The 23,765-nt window shown below is 48.7% G+C and overlaps 1 protein-coding gene across 2 annotated transcripts in view; it reads right to left on the bottom strand.

The window, feature by feature from the left end:
• Nucleotides 1-23,765, bottom strand: part of CSTPP1 (centriolar satellite-associated tubulin polyglutamylase complex regulator 1) — a 157,052-nt gene that overhangs the window by 516 nt on the left and 132,771 nt on the right. The window contains exons 5-9 of one of the 2 annotated variants that reach the window (XM_019743594.3): nucleotides 7,329-7,414; nucleotides 5,276-5,471; nucleotides 4,508-4,617; nucleotides 1,937-2,000; nucleotides 980-1,682 (exon numbers count right to left, since the gene is read on the bottom strand). In XM_019743594.3, the coding sequence (XP_019599153.1) occupies nucleotides 1,508-1,682; nucleotides 1,937-2,000; nucleotides 4,508-4,617; nucleotides 5,276-5,471; nucleotides 7,329-7,414 (631 nt within the window). In that variant the 3' untranslated portion in view covers nucleotides 980-1,507. Of the gene's footprint in view, nucleotides 1-979; nucleotides 1,683-1,936; nucleotides 2,001-4,507; nucleotides 4,618-5,275; nucleotides 5,472-7,328; nucleotides 7,415-23,765 lie in introns of those variants that run through there. The other variant, XM_019743595.3, reaches the window with a different exon arrangement.

Below are 23,765 nucleotides of genomic sequence, written 5' to 3'. Positions count from 1 at the left end.
AAAGGATGTGTGTATATAAACCCCTGGTTTGGCAACCACTTTCCCTATAGGGGCTCTTGGAACCTCTGCCACCTTAGGGGTCCTTGGGGTGCTGTTGTAAATCACTGATCTGGAAGATGATGATTAAAAAGGAAGAAGCCAGGAGGCTCTAAGTGATTTCCAAAGCATGGATCTGGGACTTAGACCAGCTTTAGAATGGTCTGGAGTGTTTCCAATCCAGATTCTGTGCCCCATCCCAAGCTGGAGTTTGGTGATTTGCATTGTAAACAAGTTGCCCAGGTGATTCTGACACACGCCAGGATTGTGTTAGCTGGAGGCTGGAGAGGGTTGTGGGTATAGAGCTGCAGCTGGGCTGGGAATTCTAGTCCTGGCCTGGCGGTGCAGGGCTTTGGGGGCCAGTTCCTGTAACTACCAGGGGGCTGGTCTGGGCAGAAGTGCACCCAGGAAATGTGCGTGCCCGGTGGTGGGGACCCCTGGCTTTGCTTCAGAGGCAGACTGTTCTACTCAGCCCCAGGGGTGGTTCTCCGTTCTCGATGACCCCTGCCCAAGGCAGCTGAAGAAGCTGTCCTTGCCTTCAGGTGGCTGGAGGCTTGCACTCAGGCCCACCTCGTTCACAGCTGCGTCCCCACTGCCCTAACGCTGAGACAGTGCTGGGCAAATGTTTAATGCAACTGGCTAGCAGGCTCTGCAGTGCTGACCCTTTGTGGCCAGGGTCTTGGAAGTTGCGGGAACTTGGCCTTGAACCCTCTGAACTTGTTTCCTGAAGGCCCCTTCTGGCTGTGAGCACCTTTCCTTTGAAAGGCTGCTGTCATGTGCAGGAGGTAAAAGCCGGTCTGCTCGTTATCTGAGGCAGGTCTCCAGGCACGGGTGGTCCCCTGGCCCCTACCTCCTGGTCCCCCCAGAAAAGCGGGGATGCGGCACCAAAAACCCAAACTCACCCTTCACCCCTTCCTCAGTCTAGTGGCTTTAGAGTCACCACTTACCAGACACAAGGGACTTTATTCATTTCACATTTAACTAATAGACACAGACGACTTGAAGCAGTTTTTGAAAATGAAATTGTCTACTTGCCCACCCTTCGTCCTACGACTAGTGGCTACTCCTGCAGCAGAAGGCCAGTGTGATTCTGTCCTCCCAATGCCTGAGCACACAAGGCCCTGCATGGCTAGCCAGGGTCTCCCTTCCTGGATCTACTGAGCAGATGAACCTCATGGGGACTGTCAGCAAAAGGCTACTGCCAAGTCACCTTTTAGGTGGCCTCAGTTCAATCTGCTGTCATCGTAGGGCCTGACTAAAGCACAAAGGTTGACAGGGAGAGTAGGCTGTTTACTTTCTTGGGTCACTGGGGTTGGCTGGTGTCACAACCCCTCTGGCAGGTCTTGGGCTGGGGCTGTTACTCAGCATTTCACCAGCAGAGGGCAGCACAGGACAGGAGGGTGGGCAGCAGTCCCGTGGGCTGGGTGGGAGCAGGGTACAGGGTGCTGCTTGTAGACAGGACCCTTCAGACTCAGGTCTCAGACTCATCTGTCTCTTCAGTGGAGCCATCACTCTCTGCATCCGCTTTGCGGGCATGATGGCGGGATCTCCAGGAAAAGCCAACCCAGTGAGGAGTTCGAGAAGGCAGGCAGCTGGTCTCTGGACTGGCAGTGCCTGAGTTGACAAGGCCCGGAATCTGGACCAGCCTGAAGGAGGGAGGAAGCCCAGAGGGCAGCAAGGTGCCTTCTGTCCAGAGACCAGGACCTCTACATTCTTGCATTTGGGGGAAACCCTGGGCTCAGAGACAGGGTACCTTAGGCCTCTGCTGGCCCCCAAGCCCTTTCCTGACTGATAACAGAGTGTTATGGACAAGTGCTGTGTGCCTCAGAATGGGGCACTGCCATGTCCCACTGAGGTTTGGCCCCCACAAGGGGGCAGCATCTTCCCACTTGACACTTACAGCCGTTCCAGTTCCTCATCCATGGCTGGGTCATGCATCAGGTCCCCTCTGTCAGGCAAAGCTCCTAGGAGATAATTGGGGGCACAGAACTTGGTATGAGGGTCCTTCGGCTAGGCTCCAGTCAGCCAGGCCCCTTCCCAGCAGATGCCTCCGTGCCCTCACCTTCATGCCTGCCCATTCTGCGGGCTCTGGAAGGGCTGATTTAAAAGATACGGGAAGAGCTCTTCAGAGAACTACTATGGAGGCACGGACTCTTGGGTACTGCTGGGTAAGTTTAACATTTATTACATTTAATAACTCCACTGCCTAACCTCCCCTACTTGGGGCCGAGACTATAGCTAAGGAGACATCCCCAAACCTCAAGGTCACTGCACAAATGGCAGTCCCCTTCCAAGACTAGATGGTGGGTTGTGAGCTGCTGCTGGGGGTTTAGTCCTACCTTGAGGTTCCAGGTATTGGGCTGAAAATGAGTCAGAGATACAGGATGTGGCTCAGGCTAACCACAAAGACCAGATATTATTGAGATTTGTGCCCCCAAATCAGGGTGACCCCACTTTGAAGACAATGGTCAAAAATGCTGCCTCAGCTCCTCCAGGGAGGGTCCCAGGGTGAGCAGACGAAACTCTCTTTGGCATGGCCGGAAGCCGCCAGGAGGAGAGCTGTCCCGTCTCTGCTCTGCCACAACTCTCTGAGCTGGTTTCCTCAGCCATAAATGAAGGGAATTGATGCTTTGATATTGGGAAAGGTGAGGGAGGGTGTCTTGGATGCTCCCCAGAGCTGTTAAGTGGGAAGGAAGCTGGAGCTGGTTTGCAGATAGAAAGATGCTCACCAGCAAACTTGAGGAAAAAAGAGCTCGCGGGTGGTCAGAACCTAGATCTGGCGATTAACAAAGCTGGTCTGTAGAAAGTCTCAATCTTCAAATTACCCACCTGGCTCTAGTTCAATTCCCGACTTTTCCAAAGCTTTTTCAGATGATGCCTCATGGTCCCTTTTGCTCTAAGTTAGTGGTTTTCAAACTGTGTTCCATGGAACCCTCTCATGTGGTGGTGGGTGCCTGGTGCCTTGAGGACTGAGGGAACAGGAAAACCCCTCTCTACAACTAGCTGACAACTGGCTGCAGCCAGGGTATCTCCAGATCTCTACCGTGTTTCCCCAAAAATAAGACCTAGCCGGACCATCAGCTCTAATGCATCTTTTGGAGCAAAAATTAATATTAAGACCCAGTCTTATGTTATAATAAAGTAAGACCGGGTCATATATTAATTTTTGCTCCAAAAGATGCATTAGAGCTGATGGTCCGGCTAGGTCTTATTTTTGGGGAAACACGGTATTTCGTACACTGGAGACTCAACTGAGGGCAGAGACCACATACTTCTTTCCATTTCCCACTCCACTCAGCATTAGTGCCCTGCAAAAGTGGTTGAATGAGTGACTGTCCTTTTTTAAGGCCCTAGAAAAAGTGAGGGCATGCAGTTAGGCCAGGGCGACTCAGACGCTAGTTAGCTTTTCTTTTTTCACCCTAACTAATGGCTGTGATTGGTGGAAAGGATGGTCAGTTACCTAGGAGTGTGAAAGAAAACCTAAGCAAATCCGCACCTGCCACCCCCTTGCTCTTGACTTCTGAATCCTGTTTGCCTCCTTTCTACTCTCTTCCAGCCAATGGCCTTGGCTACCAAGCTCACTTGTTGAGGGGTCCCCAGACCTGCGCAAGCCCCAAGTATTGACTCAGGTGGCAGCATGCCTGAGTGGGCTTCCAGTTAGTCCTGTGGGGGCATGCGCTCCCCTGAACCCCACAGCACCCCCGGCAGGCTCTAAAGCCCAGTACTTGGCCAACTCTGGCTGGCATCGAATGGGTGTTACATTTCCTTCCCTTGACCCCATTCCCTCAGCTGGCAAAAGGAAGGGGAATGCTGTATGTCTCTTCTTTGAGACTCAGGAACCTGGGATCCCAAGCACACGTGGATACCTTTTGAGGGGAGAGACAAATAAGAACCCCTCAAGCTCCGCTGGTGGCTCTTCTAAGAGCAGCGGGTGTGGGAGGGGATTGGGGAGTAAGTGGAGAAGGCCAACCAGTGAGAATAAAATGATGGACAGAAAAAACTGGGCTAGCGCAGGCTCCCTACTGTCCCCCCTTTTTAGATTAGTCAGATTTTTTTTTTCCAGCGGGGAAAAAGGCCTTCCCAGACACACCTCTGCCATTTACAAATGGGATTGAGGTCTCTTTGACATATAATCTCCAGAGCCCCTGAGTAAATAGTCCTGTGTCTGCCCAACTGACAAGCCACTCCCCAAAGTAGAACTGGGGATTCTACATGGGGGCTGGGTATGCCTCTGCCATGGAGTGGCTGCTTCCTGCTGGGGCAGGGCCTCGGGTGGGGAGTGTGAGAGGCCTAAGAGGGCAGGCTTGTGTTGTGCACATTCTGGCTCCCTGGGCCTCAGAGTCTGGCCCTGAGAAGTCAAGACAGAGATGGTGATGCCCCTTCCTCCTGGGACCAGTCTCCCCAGAGGCCAGCTCCTGCAGGGCTGTGTATTGTGGGGCCAGAAGGGGCTGGCCACAGCTACGTGGCTTACCTAGGGCTCGGTTGATTCCATGATGCTTGGAGAGAGCCATGAGGAAACCATAGAAGGTCAGTCTCTGAACGTTGCTTAGGACCTCTTTGACAAGTGCTGGGGGTGGGCAGCTAGAAGAGAAAAAACATGCCAGATTCAAAGACTGAATGCCATCTTTTCATCCGTACCTTCAGGCTTCAGAGGATGCCCAAAGCCAAGATGGAGGGGACCGCCTGCCCTGGGGCCCCAAGACCCTGGGGGTGCATGGCAGATGTCCGGGAGCAAGGCCTGGACTGTGGACATAAAGGGTTGGCTTGTTCCCCAACTGGTGCTTTCACTGGGTGGGGAGGGGATGGGGAAACGGCAATAGGTGACAGCCTCTTCTTGGAAGAAACCAAAAATGGCTGCTCTGTCCCCAAAGAGACTTTGTGCCACACAGGACAGCTTAACCCTCCCTTTGTATACAGTGAATTCTTTGTACAGTGAATGTTTTTTCCTTCTCTCTAAAAAGTCCAGGCCACTCTATCTCCAGGGAAGCAGATGGGGGCTGAGCTAGTCACCGATGGCTGATCTTGCCCGAGTGAAAGCAATGCCCCCGAAGTGAGTTACCTGGGAAGGCTTTCGGGCAGCAGCCTGGTCTTGGGGCAAAGGCACAGTTCTGATTTCTGCTCTGACCACCAAGGGCCCTAGAAGCCCTGGATCACTCAGAACATCCTGCTAGAGCCGTGTTCCAGGGCCAGCAGCCTCCAGTCCCTGGGTCCACGGTGGGGCCCAGTGCCCGCTTCTCACCTGTACTTGTGCCGGTCACACAGGTTCTCCAGGCACTGGGAGAACAGGGACGCGTCCACTCCCTCCGGCAGGCTGGCCTCACCCACAGCAGGCCGCTGGCGGTGCTGCCCACTGGACGACGTGGGCACAATCACCGTGTTGGGGTTCTTGCCTGACAGGAGGTCCTGATAGATGGCAGCCACGCTCTCCAGGAACTCTGGGGACCGCAGGTGGAGGGGCGCAGGTCAGGCAGGGAGGACACACCTGGTCCCTTCACTGTGTCTTCCCTGCTCTGTTAGCTCAGCTCCACGCCAGCGCTGGTGCTCAGTGCCTGGGGTCCTTAACCTCATGTGACCACCACACTCAGGAGAGCTGACACTGATAGGTGTTTCGTGCAGTGTCCCCTCTGGGCAGGTGGTCAGACCAGGTGAGATCCCCCCTTACATACTTTCGCTGCACCCTGTACTTCTCTGTAGCGCTTCCTCAGGGATGACTCTGCTGAGTACTTATTTGTTCACTCTGTCTCCTTGCAGGGATGGGAGATGCTCATATAAAGGCAGGTCTGTGTCTTGTCAATCTTCCGGGGACACCTGGTACTGTGCCTGGCACATACTAAATGGCTATAAATATTTTTTAAAGATTAGATATCTTTTTTTTTTTTTTTTAAAGGAGGGCGCAGCTTACAGTGGCCCATGTGGGGATCAAACCGGCAACCTTAGTGTTATTAGCACCACGCTCTAACCAACTGAGCTAACCGGCCGCCCCTAAATATTTTTAAAGAGTGAAGGTGTTCACGCTGTCACTGGTAAGCCATCTTGTGAGGCCACCCGACTCTGGCTCAAGAACGCATGTTGGAACAGCAGTGTGGAAGAGAAAGCCTGCAAACTGCTAATTTGTTAAACATTTCAAATCGCTTTCTAGTAGTTGAGCCACTGTTAGTAAGCAGTGACTTAGGGCCCACCTGCCCACTGACGGACGCATACTGCTGTGCATTAGTGACACTTGGGGACCCAACGCAGCTGCCCTGTCCTCGGAGCGCTGTGAGAAGGGGGGGCAGTGAGGGGAAACGGTCCTCCCAAACATGGCTGCTCCTCCTCTAGGGCCCAAAAGCTTCAAAGAAGTGGGAAATAAAGGCCGGGAGCTGCTACGAGCAGGATGTGAGACCAGGCTGACCAGGCCCTTGGGCTGCCATCAAGAAAACAGAATGTGGCGCCTGAGTGAGGCCAGGGCTGGCTGGGGCCACCAGTTGGCAGGAAGGCCACATCCAGGCTCCAAGGACAGCCTTCTGTTTACTGGAAGAGCCCATTTTAAACAAGCTTGTTTATGGATATAGTCAGCAATTTCAAACCCAACATTCCATTTGATGTTGCTGTGTGTGAGCTGCTGTACATTTGTATTTATTCGTCTATTTTTATTCCACCTGATTCCAGAAGGGGTGTCAGGGCACAGCTGGTGTGGCCTGGGGAGCAGGGTGGGAGTGTGAGATAGGACTGGTGTGTCCTTATTTAAAGCTGTGTGGGTTGGGAAATGTGTGCCCACACACAAGTCAGGCCCAAGGGAGGCAGCTCCGATGGCAGCAGGACAGCAGTGCCAAGGGACACTGGCTTGGGTGTGAGCCCTCTGTTCAAGTTTGGGCTCCACCACTCACTAGCTCTGCGACTTTGGCTACTTACTCTGTCAGCTCATCTCTTAAGGGACCTATCTCTTAGGGCTGTTGTAAGGATTAAAGTCCTGAGTGCTATGCCTGGCACACAGTATGTTTCCGGGCATTGTTACAATGGTGTGTATTGCCGTTGTTATTGTCGTTTTCACTTAAACTGATTTGTTGCACTGCTGACCGGACGCACTGGTTTTCTACGTCTTGAGGAGTCTCAGGAAGCAGGCTCTGCACATTGAACCTTGTGATGGCCAGCAACGAGAGCTAGACATCCAGTTAGTGACCCGGGGGGAAGCACACCACTGAAGGAGGTGCGGGGGAGACATGTGTGTGCCAGGCACACAGATGGAACGGGTAACGGGGCAGGAGAGGGAGCTGTGGTCTGACAGGAGTCACGTGGGGTCCTGGAAGACTCACCTGAGTAGTAAAACTGGATCTGGAAGGCAAAAAGGAAATCTGAAAAAGACATCAGGCAGTCCATAGCGTCATCCATGAGGACAATCCTGAGGGGGAAGAGAGAGAAAAACGTGTGTGTGAGAGAAAGGGAGAGGGAGGGAGAGCGTGTGAGTGAGCCATTCCTGGGGCTGTAGGCTTCCTTAGGGCAGCAAGACATTGGGAGAGGGCTCCCCAAAACAAGCTCCTCCCAGTCACCTCACGTCTTCTCCATCAGTTGGGCTCTGCGACCAAACTGAGCTGACCACACTACCAAGGGCAGGCTCCCAGTTCAGTCTCTGTGGCACCAGCTAGAGGATGGGGCACGAGGAGGGAGGAGTGGGGGTAGGCAGCAAGGAGAGGGTGCAATTGTAATGCAGCCAAGGTTTCTTTTCATATACTGAAGCAGTAAATCCTTTCATCCTGCAGTGAGGACCATTTAGTTCAGAACAAATACAGCTGATCAGAAAAGGCAAAAAGAACAGCCAAGAGGTTTAAAGGGGTCTTGGCAAGTGGTGCTGAGATTGAATAAGCTACCAAGGGCCAAAAGAGTTACAGGCACCTTCATCCTGGGACACAGATGGCAGACAAGGGAACAGGGTACAGAGCTGTTGGGGACACTGCACTTGAGAAGGCCCAAGAACACACCCTATCTCGTGATATTGTGGTGGCCACCGCTCCTCCTTGCTGGCCACTCTCACAAATTGACCACCTCCTGGTTTTGGCTCTCTAGCCCCTCCCACTGCGCACACACCTCACAGGCAGAAAACCTTGTTGACTACAAGGGGCTCAGGCCCAGGCCATATGCATACTCTGTTCAGGGCCTGCTCAGAGAGGACAGGCAGGGAAGGAAAAGAGCGCTTCTGGGCTCCATTCGGGTGCCAGGCAGGGTGCCAAACTCATCTATTGAAGGGGACCTGGGCCCCCCATCTCTTTCTGATTGGGCCCTTCTGGCTTTATCTTTACTTTAAAAAAAACCACGTTTTATTTTGTTCTCTCATGTATTTTTCTAAATCTCTCTCCAGTTCCCTGTGTCAGAGGGCCCCCAAACTGGCAACTGCGTCAGCTCCAGAGAGAGCCAGCACTGCCCACCTCTGGGGAAGGGGCTTTAGAGGGAATGTAATGTGAGCGGTACCCCTGGAATTTTGTAAGGCAGGTGGCCCTGGTTTCAGATCTCCCCGAAGAGTGAGCGAACATGGTTCCTTATCTAGTCTGCAGTTGTAATAATGACAACAATAGAAACTGAGTACCTACTTCACAGCAGGCACAGTATAAGGTATTTAACCTACTTAATTACATTTTATCCCACAACAACACTATGAGGTGGGTCTTGTTATTAGTCCCACTTTACAGGTGAAAAGACTAAGTCTCAGGGAAGTTAACTTGCCGAGGTCACACCGCTGGTGAGTTCGCTGGACTCCACAGGCCACATACTTTCCATTGGGTCACACTGCCTCTTTTAAAAATAAGAGTATAAACACTAACCTTTATTTCTTAGTTTCTGTGGCTAACTTATCTTCTTTCTTTTCACCTATATCTTAAGGCCTAACTATCTCTCACGTATCTCTTGGGGAGGAAAAAACTTGCTCAAACTACCAGGGTTGAACATTAAAATTCTAGCTGGAAAAAATTCAAGGCCAGAGGGTGGGAAGATGCAATACTACCAATAGCCACAGGAGGGCGCCCTGGTCCCTTCATCAGTGGCTGGTGGGACCAAGTGCGGGAGCCACAGGCCAAGTAGTCACCCGGAGTTTTCATAACCTGAGGAGAACTCAGACTGGCAAAAAGGAAGAGAGAGGGCACAAAGCCCCAATTCTATCTGGATGGGGTGGGGGGAGAAGCAAAAGTGGTAGAGAAAGGGCAGGTAGGGTGGACTGGGGTTGGCTGACAGCCAAACTACAGAGGAAGAGTGAGCTCTCCCAGAGTGTTTGGGAGGAAGAACCACCAGCACCTCAAAGCCTTTCCGTCCCAGGCTCCGCAGAGAAGGAAAAGTCCCCAGAGGAGCAAAGCCAGTGACCGTTCCTTCCTGCCCTGTCCCAGGGCAGCTCAGAACTCAAATGGCCTGAGTTAATTACTAAGGAAGAGCGCTAGGCTGAGAACATCCCCAGGCAGGAAACCACGAAGGGGAGCCGAAGCCTTTGAAGATGTTACTTGGCTTCTCTTGTTTATCATCAACCTGGACCCAGTGCTCCTGTTTATAGCAGTTACCTCCATTTACTATTTCCTACTTTACCATTTAGTTATATTGCAACACAATTCAAATAGCGTAAAATTCACCCTTTAAAAGTATACACTGTTTTTTTGGTATATTCACAAAGTTGTGCATACACTGTCTAATTCCAGAATTTGTAATTCCGCCAACCAACATGCTCCCGAGACAAGCCCTGTCACACCAGGGTTTCCAAGACAATTGCCATAAACATCCTGGCTCAGCCTCAGAAAGGACTAAAAGCTGCAAACTGGGCCCACCCTTCCAACCTGCAGCTTTCTGTACAGGGTCACTCTTGACTGAACATTAGCGCCCTTTTTTTAGAAAGATGGGCAGCTGGGGAAGAGCACAGCCGACAGAGGGCAGGAGACCCACCAGGGCAAGGGTGGCAGTCTCTGTGGAGCAGGGCAGCCCTGTGTGCTTGGGTCCTGACCCCTGCTCCTTGGTGGGCTGAAACTTACACCGGTCAGGTGGGACCAGCAGGCTAGCTGGGGGAGGCAGACAGTGGCAGGGGATTTCTCTCTGAGGGACAGATGGCTGGGTCCCAGCAGCACGTGTGAACAGGATTGAGGGGTGTTCTCGATTGCAACCAGTGAGAGGCTGCCAGAAAAGCCAGTGGGATCTCAGCTTTCATTAACGGCGATACCACCCACCACCTGCTCAGCCAGAAACCTGGGCGTCCTCGTGACATCCTGGAAACTCCCTCCCTCGCCCACCCACATCAATCAATCACCAAGTCCTATCAGTCATACCCTGACATTTCTCTCGAGTCCATCTACTTCCTTCCACTTCCACAGCCACCATCGACACCCACCTCCACCTGTTTCCCGGACAACTGGATGACCTCCTACCTGGTTTCCTGCAGCCACTCTTGCCTCCTTCTAATTGAGTATCCATACTGGGGTCAGAAAGATCTTTTTAAAAATGCAAATATGACCATTTCACAGCTGTTTAAAACCCTTTACAGGCTTCCCATCGTCCCCTGTTCTCACCCACATGTCCCACCGTCCGCCTCCCCTCTCCTCTCCAGACTAGTGAAGGCCGCAGGCAGCATTCCAGCCACAGACCCCTGAGCTCTTCCCAGTGCCCCCTCAGGCCCTTCGGATAAGCCAGTCCCTCCATCTGTAATGCTTCCCGCCCTCCAAGTCCCTCTCTTCCCCTACCCTTCGCTTCCTCATTCTCCAGGTTTCGGCCTGCACAGCACCTCTCTGGGAAGCCCTCCCTACCCCCAGACCAGGGGAGGCCTCCTGGCTACTGGCTAGCTCCTCACACAGGTTGTGTCTGTGTTTGCCCCGGGACTGTAAGACCCACCAGGTGATACGTCTGTCCCTGTGCTTGTTGCCTGCCTCCAGGCTCCAGCATGGTGCGGAGTCACAGCAGTCACTCAGCAAGTATTTGTTGAATGCAGGAAAGCACAAACAATGAATAAGGGGGGCCAGAGGACCCGTCTTTTCCCCTGGCCAGGTGACAGCTGGACACTATATTTGGTTCTGGACTATCCACTTAAGAGGAATAAACGAGAGTCACAGAATAAGGGGTTAGAGTGGTGGAAAGTCTGCAAACCATGATATCAGACAAATGGCTGCAGTTAGACCCTTCAGCTTGGAAGAGAAGACTGAGGAGGAGGTGCGGGCTGAGACCTGACTTTTAAAGGCGGCCTCTGAGGAAGACGTCACGGCGATCTGGAGTTTGGCTCTAGGAGACTTTTTCAAGCTTCCCAGCTCTGGGATTGTGGCTGCTTTGTTAAGGAGTGAGCTTCTTGTTGCTGGAGGTATTCAAGCAGATGCCTGAAGGCCTGTGCTTCTCACAAGTATGAAAGAGCTTCTTCCAGCTCTGACAGTGTGTCATCCCAAGTGTGGAGAGAACTAACAGCTTTTTCTGTTAGTGCTGGTTCTGGAGGGAAAGAGTTTGCTGTTCAGAGGACCGTGGCAGCAGAAAAGTCTGAAAGACTTACAGAAAAGTGCTTTTAGAAACATCATATGCTGCACTGTCCAGCTCCAAACTAATGCTGACCCATGAAAATTCTGGGCATCGGGCACTGGAATTGTGGCAGAACTGTGGGGGAAGGCAGGCGGGAGGCGTACATGGCTGTCTTTGCGTTTGGTGACAGCGACGACCCCAGGTTGTAGACCCGACAGCCCACAGACAGCTCCTTCGCCCTGAACTCAAACTTGTCACCACCCCCAGAGGCCTCAAGAAGGAATCTCTGGGAGATGAGGTCGTCCACATGTGCTGTTTTCCAGTTGATGGCAGTTGGCTCAGCACCCCTTCCTGCCAGAGGCCTCTGCTAACGTGCCAGCTGCTTCTGACACCTGGAGGAGCCGGGCCGCCCCTGCTTTGAAGTGGGGCCAACGGGGAGCTGCTGCCAACAAGAGTCTGTACAAATCTATTGGGCTGTGGAGGGATCCTTGCAGGCCACGTCTCCAGGCCCGAGAGAGGGACTTGGGGGGAGAAGTGAAGGCACTCCAGTTCAGGCTGGCTCTGAGCAGAACCATGTGAGGGGTGGAGTCCAGTGCAGGTGATGGAGAAAGAATGGAGAAAGCACTTGGCAGGGTCCGAGCTAATCCTAAGGAGGCTGGCCGCTCTCTCCCTCCCTTGCTGACTTCCAACAGCTCGGATGGGCTGGCTGGCTGGGAGTTAAGTGGGTGCCAAGGAGGCAACAGCTTCCAGTCTGAACCTACTGTCTTGCCAACTTCCCATCCACCCTTAAGGGTCAGTATTCCTGGTCTAGTGGCACGAGCGGCACCCCTTTCCCTACATTTCTGGGTTTTCAGCCCTGGGATCAGATCCCAGCTCCACCACTCATGGGCCAAGTTACCTTTCCTCTCTGGGCCTCAGTTTCTTCATCTGTAAAGAGGAGATAATCACAGTTCCTATTTCACAAGATCCTCGTGAAGAGTCAATATGAGGATGTACTAGTGTATAATAAGCAACAAAATAAGTGTTAGTTGCTATCAATAGGTGTATTCTAGCTGGTTTAAGATGCCGGAAGAGCTCAAAATAGCAAAGAAAATATATGGCTCAGAGGAAGTGAGGGCTGCCAGCACCCAACCGGGAAGAGGCTCTCAGGCGGAAGCCAGCTATCTCGTTTCGAGTCCACTTTTGGGGGAAGCCAGCTCTTGGCCAGGGCCAGAAAGAAGAGCCACCTTTGATGACTGCACTTCTTTTGTTGGTCACATGACCAGTGTCCTTCATGGGTGCAGCTGACGTGTGTCCCCAAGCTGGGCTCACAATGGACCTCTGCTGTCTGTGTTTTAATGTCGAGGCTCTGAGTGCGAATGAACTGCTCCCTGGCTACGTGCTCCAGGTGGGAGGGAAAAGGCTGTTGTCACAGCTTCCTGGGACTCTTCCTTAGGGCTGCGCCTCTTCTGGGCTGGGTTGGAGGCACCGTTGTGCTGCACCAGCTGCCACGAGTCCAGGCCCTCGCAGCAGCACGGGATGTCCAGGTCACCGCTGTGGGGACAGAGCCCCAAAGAGCAGTTTCCAGGCTCTCGGCCTCACATAGAAAGGTGCTGGCTCAGGTAGGAAATGGCCATCAACTGTGATGGGATGGCCATCAGCTGTGGCTAGTTGGCCGTCAGCTGTAACCAGTGAGCCACTGGCCACTAATATAACTGCTGTGGCTAAGCTAGCAGAAAACGGGGGGGGGCGGGGGGGGCTAGCAAGAAGATGGTGGCTGAGCTAGCAAGCTCGGATTGCAGTTAGGACGGTGGGTTGCAGACAGTGTGGCTCCTGCTTCCTGTGTCTCCAACCCAGCTGCCAGCGAGAATATAGTGGTATGACTCCCCTACCTATGGCTCCGTGGGTGTTCCTTTTTGGCCTCACAATATCCTGCGTTCTTATGTGGGGAGCAGGAGCTGAGACCCCGCAGGCCGCCCCGCACGACAACTGCTCTGCTCTGGCTCCTGCTGCACCTCTAGGGGACCCCAAACCCCACCTGCTGTAGCGCCTAAGAGTGTGGGCAACAGCGATGGTCCCTGCTGCTCAGGGGCTTACTGTCAGTACCACACAGCAGTCATTCATTTTCCTCTCCCATGGACCCTATGAGGAAGCTCAATGAATATCTTTACTGAGAACATAGAGGTTCAGAGAGGTTAAGAAACTTGACCAAGGTTACAAGCTGGAAGCGGAAGAGCTGCAGTGCCAACACGGGTCTCTCGGGCTCTGTCATAGTTCTGAGACCGCCTGCAGCTGCACCTGGTAAGAAAAAGTGGGCATGTGCTCTCCGGCGGCAGTAACTCCTTCCTGTTGGTGGCAGTGTGTCTTCTCCCACTAGTGGTGTTTGTTGCCAGTGTACAGCAGCTGCCCCCAAAAGGGCTGGGAGTTTAGGTTCCCAATGCTGCTGCTTCCCGGCAGACAGCTGGAAGGACCCAGCCCAGCTATTTAAACCCCATCACCCCGGCCGTCCCAGCTCGGGGAGAACTGTGCCGTGCTCTTAGGGTAAACCCAGGCACGCCTCGCTTTACTGAGCTTCACTTTATTGTGTTTCTCAGATGTTGCATTTTTCTACAAATTGCAGGCAAGGCCCTCCCACAGCAAAAAGGTTATGACTTGCTTATTGCAATACTTGCTTTGTGGTGGTCTGGAACGGAACCTGCAATATCTCTGAGCTACACCCGTACCCAAGTCCAACGCACGGCCTTTCACCTCAGACTGCAGGCCCACTGGCCTCTGGAGGCTCCTCTAGGTTATCACCACTAAAAGCCCGGCTTCTTTCCAGGCTGCTTACTTCCCCTAGACTGCTTTCCCCTCTCACTGCTCCTCACTTAAATCCTACCTATCCTTTCGGTTTTAAATGAAATATTGAAAACTAGAAAATTACAGAAAAGAACATAACAAACACCTGTGTACCCACTAACTAACATTACGAAAGCTTAACATTTTGCCACCCTTGCTTCAATTTTTTAAAGCTTTATAAAATATTACATATACCATTCACGTCACCTGTATACCCCTCCCTCACCCCATTCCTGTCCTCTTCCTCACAGATCGCCACTGAGACTTGGAGGCCGCTCAGGGCAGCCCACAACCGCTCATGGCAGCCCTTGCTGGCTGTTGGCCACTCACGATGGCCCTCTCACGATGGCTGCCGGCCACTCATGATGGCTGCCAGCCACTCACACTGGCCACCGGTCGCTCAGGGCGGCTCACGTAGCCCACGGCAGCACACAGCAGCTCTCACCAACCTCCGGCTGCTCACTGCAGCCCAACTCCAGGGAGAGCTGTTGTTCACAATCTTAGCTGGTGAGGGTGCAGCTCACTGGCCCATGTGGGAATTGAACCGGTGACCTCGGGGTTAGGAGCACGGTGCTCCAACCACCTGAGCCACCGGGCCAGCCCTGGCTTGTCTTTCAACTGTGTTTATGGTGGTTTTTGTTGAATAGAAAATTTAAATTCTTAATTCCTTGGTAGTCCAGTAGTTTAGGGTTTAGCACTTTCACTGCTGTGGCCAGGGTTCAATTTGCCTCAGGGAATTCTTGCTTCCTAGCTGGTATTGCTCCTCTCTCTAGCTCTGTCCTCAGCACCTGAAAGAGTGCCTGGCACATAACAGATTCTCTCAATGAACAATGACTGACTGAATGAATAAATGAAACAATGAGTAACAATCAATGAAACAATGACTGAGTAAATGAATACAATTTTCTTTGGGGTCAAGTTTATCAATCTTGTCCACTGGGCTTAGGCTTCTTGTATTTTATTTAAGAATTCTTTAACGACCTGGTGGCCATAAAAATATTTTCCTCTGGTGTCTTTTAAGAGTACTACAGTTTTGCCTTCCACACAGAAGTTTGTAATCTATATGAAACTCACTCTGAATATGGTATGAAGTAGGAATCTATTTCATCCTATGTGAATAAACAAATGCCCCACCACTACTTATTGGATCATCCCTTTTCCCACTGCTCTGAAACACTACCTTTTAATGTAACAAGTCTTTATAAATGCATTGGTCTGTTCTGGCCTTTCTAGTGTGATCCATTTGTCCATCCTTATTCTAGTAACATACTGTCTTAATTATGATGGCCTTGTAATAAGTCTTGGTAGCTCAGAGGGCAAGTTCCTCTATTACTAATCCTTCAGGTCCCTAATTCAATATCTCCTCATAGAAGAGCCTTTCATGATTCCCCAGGTTAGGCTGGACCTCCTGTTTATATGTTCCTATAGCACTTCATTTATTTAATGTCTGCTGCTCTATCCATTTGCAACTTCCTTGAGGGCTGGAACAACATCTGTTTTGCACACTGTCATGGCCCCTCAACAAGCACAATGGCTGGCACATAATAGGCCCTCAATAAATATTTGGTGAATGAAAGAACGGGGAAGGAAAGGATAGTCTGTTTTGGAGAGAGACCTTTTGGGGCAATTGTGATACTGTTAAATGGCAAGTCAGGTCCAGGGAGGATATCTATGCAGAAGGTTATTGCAGGGGAGAGACATAGAGAAAGAACGACACCAAGAAAGCTGTATCCTCAGTGATTGGCATGAGGTCTGTCAGATGGTAGATGCTCAGTAAACATTTGAAAAATGAATGTAGGAATGAAACACACTCCCCATTCACTAATTACAATTTTTAAAAACAGGCAATATTTTTTGAGGGCTATGTGGCAGGTGTTTTACATGCATTATCTTATTAAATCCCCAAACAACTCTATAAGGCAGGTGCTATTATTACGTATTTCCACTTTACAGATGAAGAAATTGAGGCTTGGAGAAGTTGCACGGTGTCACAAGCCAGTAAGTGACGGAAATGGAATATGAATCCAGGGCTCTGTGGCTCCAGGACCTGAGTCCTTGCCTTCGTGGAACAGGGGCCAGCTGAAAAGTGACTCTCTTCCATCGGGGTGAGTTGCTATGTCTAAATTAGATTCTTAGGAGTTTATGTGCCTTTGAAGCACTATATGCATTCAGCATATAACCATAACAAAGGAGCTTTTCCTATTAAACATACATTATTCACTAGGGAATCAGGTCCGTTCGTGAAGGAGAAATGAGTTAAATCTGCAGGTTAATAAACCCTGCAAGTGATTCTGATGCACTGCGTTAAATCTTCAGCCTTGGAGTGGAGCTTCCCAACCTTGTGTCACTTGGGGCTTGAATGGGTTACAGGTGTGACGGTCCCTTTAGCCGGGCTGGGAGGACGCCAGAGCCTGCAGGCTAATCGCAGGCAGTCTTGTCTTTACCCTACTTTTTGTTATGTTTCCTGAGTGTTGTCAAGTGAAAAAAAGGCCAGAAAGTACTGCCTTGGGAATCTGGGATCTTCTCATTTATTTTTTAAAAATCGTGTAATAATAATTGTCATGCAGGCACTCAGCTCCTGCTCCCCGCTCAAGAACGCAGGATGTGGTGAGGCCAAAAAGGAACATCCACGGAGCCACAGACAGGGGAGTCGTACCACTATATTCTCGATGGATGCTGGTCGAGACACAAAAGCAAACATCCACCAGTACCCCAACGAGGGGTCTTCCTGCACCCCAGTCTCACTGGCGGCCAGGAGAGACACAGGAAGTAGGATCAACAGGATCCACAATCCACAATCCGCTTGCCAACCCCACTTGCTAGTCGCAATCCGCCCTCTGCTTCTCTGCCCACCAACCAACTCCCTAGCATAGCCACGGCAGTTATATTAGTGGCTAATGGCTAACCGGTAACAGCTGACGGCCACCCAGCCACAGCAGATGGCCATCCAATAACCGAGTCAGCACCTTTCCACGTGAGGCTGAGAGCCTGGAAACTACTCTCTGGGACTCTGTCCCCACAATAATAATGCCAACATTATGTTAATAGCAAGAAACTTATTGAATGTCTATAACATGCTAAGCAATTTACAAATATTTTTTGTTGAACTCTTACAACCACCCTATGAGTTAGATATTATTATTGCGCCTATTTTACAGATACAGGAACAGGGCTTGGAGAAGCTGAGAGCCTCGAGGTCATCAGTTAACAGGGCACAGGTGGCATGCACACGCTGGTCTTTCTAACCCCATGACACCTGTGCTCTTACAGGTCAAGGTTAATACTGCTACTTGCAAAGTTGAAAGTTTACTCTGTGCCAGGCATTATTTTAAGCACATTACATGCTTCTTCAATCCTTACAACTTTTATTATTCCCATTTTGCAAATGAGGAAATTGCGGCTCAGAGAAATTAAATAACTTTCTCAGGGACACAAGCCAGTAAAGTATGAACCAGGATTTGAACTCAAGAAGTCTGGCTCTTGCAGCCACTATGGAAAATATGGAGGTTCCACAAAAAATTAAAACTGGAACTGCCATATGCTCCAACAATTCCACTTCTGGGTATTAATCTGAAGAAAATGAAAATAGTAATTCGAAAAGATATCTGCACTTCCATGTTCACTGCAGCATTATTTACAAAAGCCAAGATATGGAAACAACCTAAGTGTCCACTGATGAATGAATATATAAAGAAAATGTTTATATATATATATATATATATATATATTACACACAATGGAATATTATTCATCCATTAAAAAAATGAAATCTTGCTATTTGTGACAACATGGATGGACCCTGAGAGCATTATGCTAAGTGAAATAAGTCAGAGAAAGACAAATACTGTATGATCTCACTTATATTTGGAATGTAAAAAAAAAAAAAAAAAAAGCTTATGCAAACAATAGGTTAGTGGTTGCCAGAGGTGGGAGTTGGGGAGTGGGTGAAATGGGTGAAGGGGCTCAAAAGGTACAAACTTTCAGTTATAAAATAAACAAACGATGTAATGTACAGCATGGTCACTATAGTTAATAATACTGTATTGGATATGTGAGAATTGCTTAGAGAGTAGATCTTAAAAGTTCTCAGTTGTAACTGTTTATGGTGACAGGTGTTAACTAGACTTATTGTGAAAATTTTGTAATATACACAAATATCAAATCATGATGTTGTACACCTGAAACTAATGTAATTTTGCATGTCAATGATAACTCAATAAAACAAAGGTAACAACAACAACAACAAAAAGAAGTCTCTAATTACATGGTCTGGACCCTCACGAAAGCCTCCCAGTCCAGGAGAGATAGAGACAGAGATGCTACAGTGATCATTTGGAGATAAAATTACTGAACAACTCTCACTGCTGCAGGACTATGTGAGGTGGAGAGGATCCCTGGCTGGGCACTGCCATGGAGTCTGTTTCTTTCCTTTCCTGTGTTTCCAGCTCACACCTGCCACCGCAGGGCCTGGCCACGGTGCTTGTAGCACAGAAGTCAGGCGCTTGTGGAGACGCCATGCGGCTGAACAGGCTCTGGAGTACAGCTGCCTGTGGATGACATTCTTTTACACACACATCATCACAGACTGGAGCCTCCTTCTGTGGCCTGTCCCCATACCTCAGGGCATAGAGGAAAGTGAGCCAGGCAGTGAGACGGGAGAGGGCAGTGCCTCTTCTGGCAACAGTAGCTGCCCTGAAGACCTAACCACCCCCATTGCCATTCTGGTCAGAATACTGCACTTGTATGTGGGGAAGTAGGGATCCTGGACAGAATGAGAATAGCTCACACAATCAGTGCACTTTCTGGGATTATACACAATTTTTCTACACACACACCAGCTGGAGTTGCGGAAAGAATATCATTGGGGAGGTGGGGTGACACAGATGCCTGATGCTTACACACAGGGAGAAAACAAACTTGCCCTAATTCTGAATTCATCTCTCATTTTGCAGCCAGTATCCTGAGCATGAGGCCCTGTTGTTTATACTTGTGTTCCCCTAATTCCCTCGCACTGCTATTGACATGCACTGGCTCCAATGCTTCCTCCTCCTCAAACTGAAAGGTCTGAAGTTTCCTTCAAACAGTAGGCCTCTTGGTGAGGGAGGAGGTAAGCTTCTGGCCACAGCCAGGGGAATGACCGCCGAGAAGCCTCTTGGTTTCAATCATTGTAAGAATAGGTGGATTTCAGACGATTTCTACTACTTCTGCTCTAATCCTGCAGTGCTTACACAGGGCCTGGGAGGTGGATGGCGCAGATGCAAAGCTGTGGCTGCTGGGGGCTGAAACTGATACAGAAGGCTCACCTCCTAAACTCACCACCTACCTTTCAGGAATGGGAAAGGAGGACAGTGGTTGTTCTGGAGTGACAGAAACCAAGGTGACATGTCACAAAGTGGTGGCAGGCAGGGACCAGTACCCAAGCGATCCTCTTTTAAAACAAATGTCAAGTTCCTTGAGAGGCAGGAACTATAACTTGCTCGTCACTGTATTCCCAGTGTGTACAACAGCTCCCGGCACAAAATTGGTACTCAAGAAATATTTGATGAAATGAAGTACTGACATATGCTACAACACGGGAGAAACTTGAAAACATGCTAAGTGAAAAGAAACCAGTCACAAAGGACAACATATTATATGATTTCATTTACTTTAAATGTCTAGAATAGGCAAGTTTATGGAGACAGAAAGTACATCAGTGGTTGCCTGGAGCTGGGGAGAGTGAGGGGATTAGGGAATCATGGCTAAAGGGCGTGGGATTCCTTTTTGGGCTGATTAATGTTCTAAAATTAATTGTGGTGATTGATGTGAATATACTCTGTGAACATACTAAAAGCCACTGGATTTTACACTTTAAATGGGTGAATTACATGGTATCCCCAAAAGCTGTTAAAAAAGAAATATTTGGATGGGGGAGAAAGTGAAGGGATTAGAAAGTACAAATTGGTAGTCACAAAACAGTCGCAGGGACATGAAATACAGTCTGGGGAATGTAATCATGTTGTGAAGATCACGTAAGGTGCCAGATGGGCACTGGACTTATCAGGGGGATCACGTCATAGACTGTGTCGATGCCTGACCACTGCGCTGTACACCTGAAGCTGAAGTAGAATAATATTGGATGTCAATTATGATTGACATGTAATTACAATTAGGAGGTAAAGTACAGCATAGGGGATATAATCAGGTATTGTAACAGTTATATATGATGTCAGATGGCTGGTAGAGTGGGGGGGTTATCACTTTGTGAGGGGTGTAAATGTCTAATCATTACGTTGTGTTGTACACCTGAAATAAAAAAATAATATGGCAAGAACTACGTATAGTGAAAAAAAATAATAAAGCCTGGAAATCTAGAAAAAAAAGAAATAGTTGATGAATAATATAAATGAATGAACAAGTGTACATAGGATACAGTTTCTGACCTTCGTCCTCAGAGTTCCTTAGAACCATGGACTACTAGAACCATGTAAACGGGCAGACCAGGAATAGTCATGCCTTTGGGAGACATGGAGTGTCTGGCGTGTACCCAGATACTGCGCTAAGCGACCGTGACCCAGCAGCAAACGACACTGGTGTAGATCCCGCCTGCCCTCACGGAGCACGCATTGGGGATTCTTTAGTTAGAGACAGTAGCTGGCTTTTATTTTTCAGCTATGTAGAAATTGTAGCTGATTTTTATTATTAAGTCCAGTCTTTAAGAATGCTGAGATTTCCCTCCCAAAAATGTTGGGGATGAATCTTCCTTAAAATGACCTGACCCCGAAGGGGAACTATCACTGGAAACTTGAAGCTAACTCCAGTTGGCTGCTTTTAAATTACAAGAGATAATCTCTCACACCCTTTGCTCAGCTGAGGGGACAAAAAAATCCAAATCTCCTTTGGAGAGGAGGTAAGTTAAAATTGTAAAACCTGAACTGCAGCTTTCACCAGTGGCCAGTGGCCACTGGAAAAGGTAAGTATCCACTGAACGATGAGGGGGAAAGAAAAACCTAGAAAATTTTGGGTCTGTGATCATTAAACAGGTTTTGCATATGGCCAGCAAAATTAGTTCCTGAGCTGTGAACTGCAAACAGCCGCCCCAGTGTGACGCTGCGGTCCTGCTGGCTGGCCGAGTGGCTTTCTGCTCTCCTACTAGTCAGTGCAGGGGTTGGTGGGCTCGGTTCAGGAGTTAGGTGATTCTAGGTGCAGCTTTGGCTTCAGTGGGTCAAACCACCAAGCAGAAATGATGTCATGACATAGGGAGGCAGGGGTGTGAGGAGGTTGAGAGCCAAGTCTCTGGATTCAGGGCAACCTGGATTTAAGTCACGCCTCTGCTATTCAGTTGGTGCAAAAGTAATTGCAGTTTTTGCAATTTTTTAACCTCTTAAACCGCAATTACTTTTGCACCAACCTAATATTAATACTTACAAGCTGTCAGGAAGTGCAGGCAACATACTTAACCTCTTTGAGCCTCAGTTTCCTCTTTTTTTTTGCTTTTTAAATTGAGATAGATCAGTTTTCCTCTTTAGCAAAATGGGAAGTAACTTTTTATAAGGATTAAGTGAGATAATTAAGGTGAACGAATTTAAATGAAACAATAGCGGTAAATGCATTCATTATGTATGATTTAGGGAAGCTGGACATTTCAAAAAAATTATTATTAAGACTTTACTTTTTTTTGAGCAGTGAAATTGAGGGGAAGGTACAGAGATTTCCCATAACCCCTCTGCCCCCACACATGCATCGTCTCTCCCATTATCAACATCATTGCCACAGTGGTACATTTGTTACAATCAATGACTCTACACTATACATCACTACCCAGAGTTCAGTTTAAATTACAGTTCACTCTTGGTGTTGTATATTCTATGAGTGTGGATAAATGTATAATGACACATATCCATCATGTATGGTGTAATACTGACACACCTCAGAGATATCGTGGGTTCACTTCTGGACCACTGCAATGAAGCAAATATTGTGATAAAGCAAGTCACACAAATTTTTTGGTTTTCCAATGCACATGAAAATTATGTGTACATTATACTGTAGTCTATTAAGTGTACAATAGCATTATGTTTAAAAAACAATGTGAATACCTTGATTTAAAGTACTTTATTGCTAAAAAAAAATGCTAACTACCATCTAAGCCTTCCGCAAGTCATAAGCTTTTTGCTGGTAGAGGGTCTTGCCTTGATGTTGATGGCTGCTGACTGATCAGGGTGGTGGTTGCTGAAGATTGGGGTGGCTGTGGCATTTTTAAAAATAAGACAACATTGATTGACTCTTCCTTTTATGAGTGATTTCTCTGTAGCATGCAGTACTGTCTGACAGCATTTTATCTACAGTAGAACTTCTTTCAAAACTGAAGTCAATCCTCTCAAACCCTGCTGCTGCTTTATCAACAAAGTGTACATAATATTCTAAATCTTTTGTGGTCATTTCAACAACCTTCACAGCATCTTTACCAGGAGAAGATTCCATCTCAAGAAACCACTTCTTTGCTCATTCATAAGAAACAACTCCTCATCCACTAAAGATTTATCATGAGATTGCGACAATTCAGTCACATCTTCAGGCTCCACTTCTAATTCTAGTTTTCTTGCTCTTTCTACCACATCTGCAGTTATTTCCTCCACTGAAGTCTTGAATCCCTCAAAGTCATCCATGAGTGTTGGAATCAACTTCCACACTTGTTAATGTTAATATTTTTACCACTTCCCATGAAACATGAATGTTCTTAATGGCATCCAGAATGGTGAATCTTTTCCCAGAGGTTTTCAATTTACTTTGCCCAGATCTATCAGAATAATCACCACTTATGGCAGCTGTAGCCTTACAAAATGTATTTCTTAAAAAATAAGATTTGAGAGTTGAAATTACTCCTCAATCCATGGGCTGCAAGATAGATGTTGTGTTAGCAGACATGAGAACAACAATAATCTCGTACCTCTCCATCAGAGCTCTTGGGTGACCAGGCGCATTGTCAAATGAGCAGCAATTTTTTGAAAGAAATCTTTGTTTCTGAGCAGCAGGACACAACAGTAGGCTTAAAATAATCAGTAAACCATGTTGTCAACAGATGTGCTGTTATCCAGATTTTGTTGTTCCATTTACAGAACACAGAAAAAGTAGATTTAGCATAATTAATTCTTAAGGGCCCTAGGATTTTTGGAATGGTAAATGAGCATTGGCTTCAAATGAAAGTCACCAGCTGCATTAGCTCCTAATAGGAGAGTCAGCCTGTCCTTTAAACCCTTGAAGCCAGGCATTGACTTCTCCTCTTTAGCTATGAAAGTCCTAGATGGCATCTTCTTCCCATATAAGGCTGTTTCATCTGTTGTTTAGTGTAGCCACCTTCATTGCTATCTTAGCTAGAGCTTCTGGACAACTTGCTGCAGCTTCTACCTCAGCACTGCTTGCTTCATCTTGTACTTTTATGTTATGGAAATGAATTCTTTCCTTAAACCTCAACCAGCCTCTGTTAGCTTCAAACT

Source organism: Rhinolophus sinicus, chromosome 14 (assembly GCF_057876585.1).
Source record: "Rhinolophus sinicus isolate RSI-liver-muscle chromosome 14, RSI-T2T, whole genome shotgun sequence".
NCBI classification, from domain to species: domain Eukaryota; kingdom Metazoa; phylum Chordata; class Mammalia; order Chiroptera; family Rhinolophidae; genus Rhinolophus; species Rhinolophus sinicus.
Note: the sequence above shows the minus strand (reverse complement) of the source record. Positions and strands in the feature narration are given on the sequence as shown.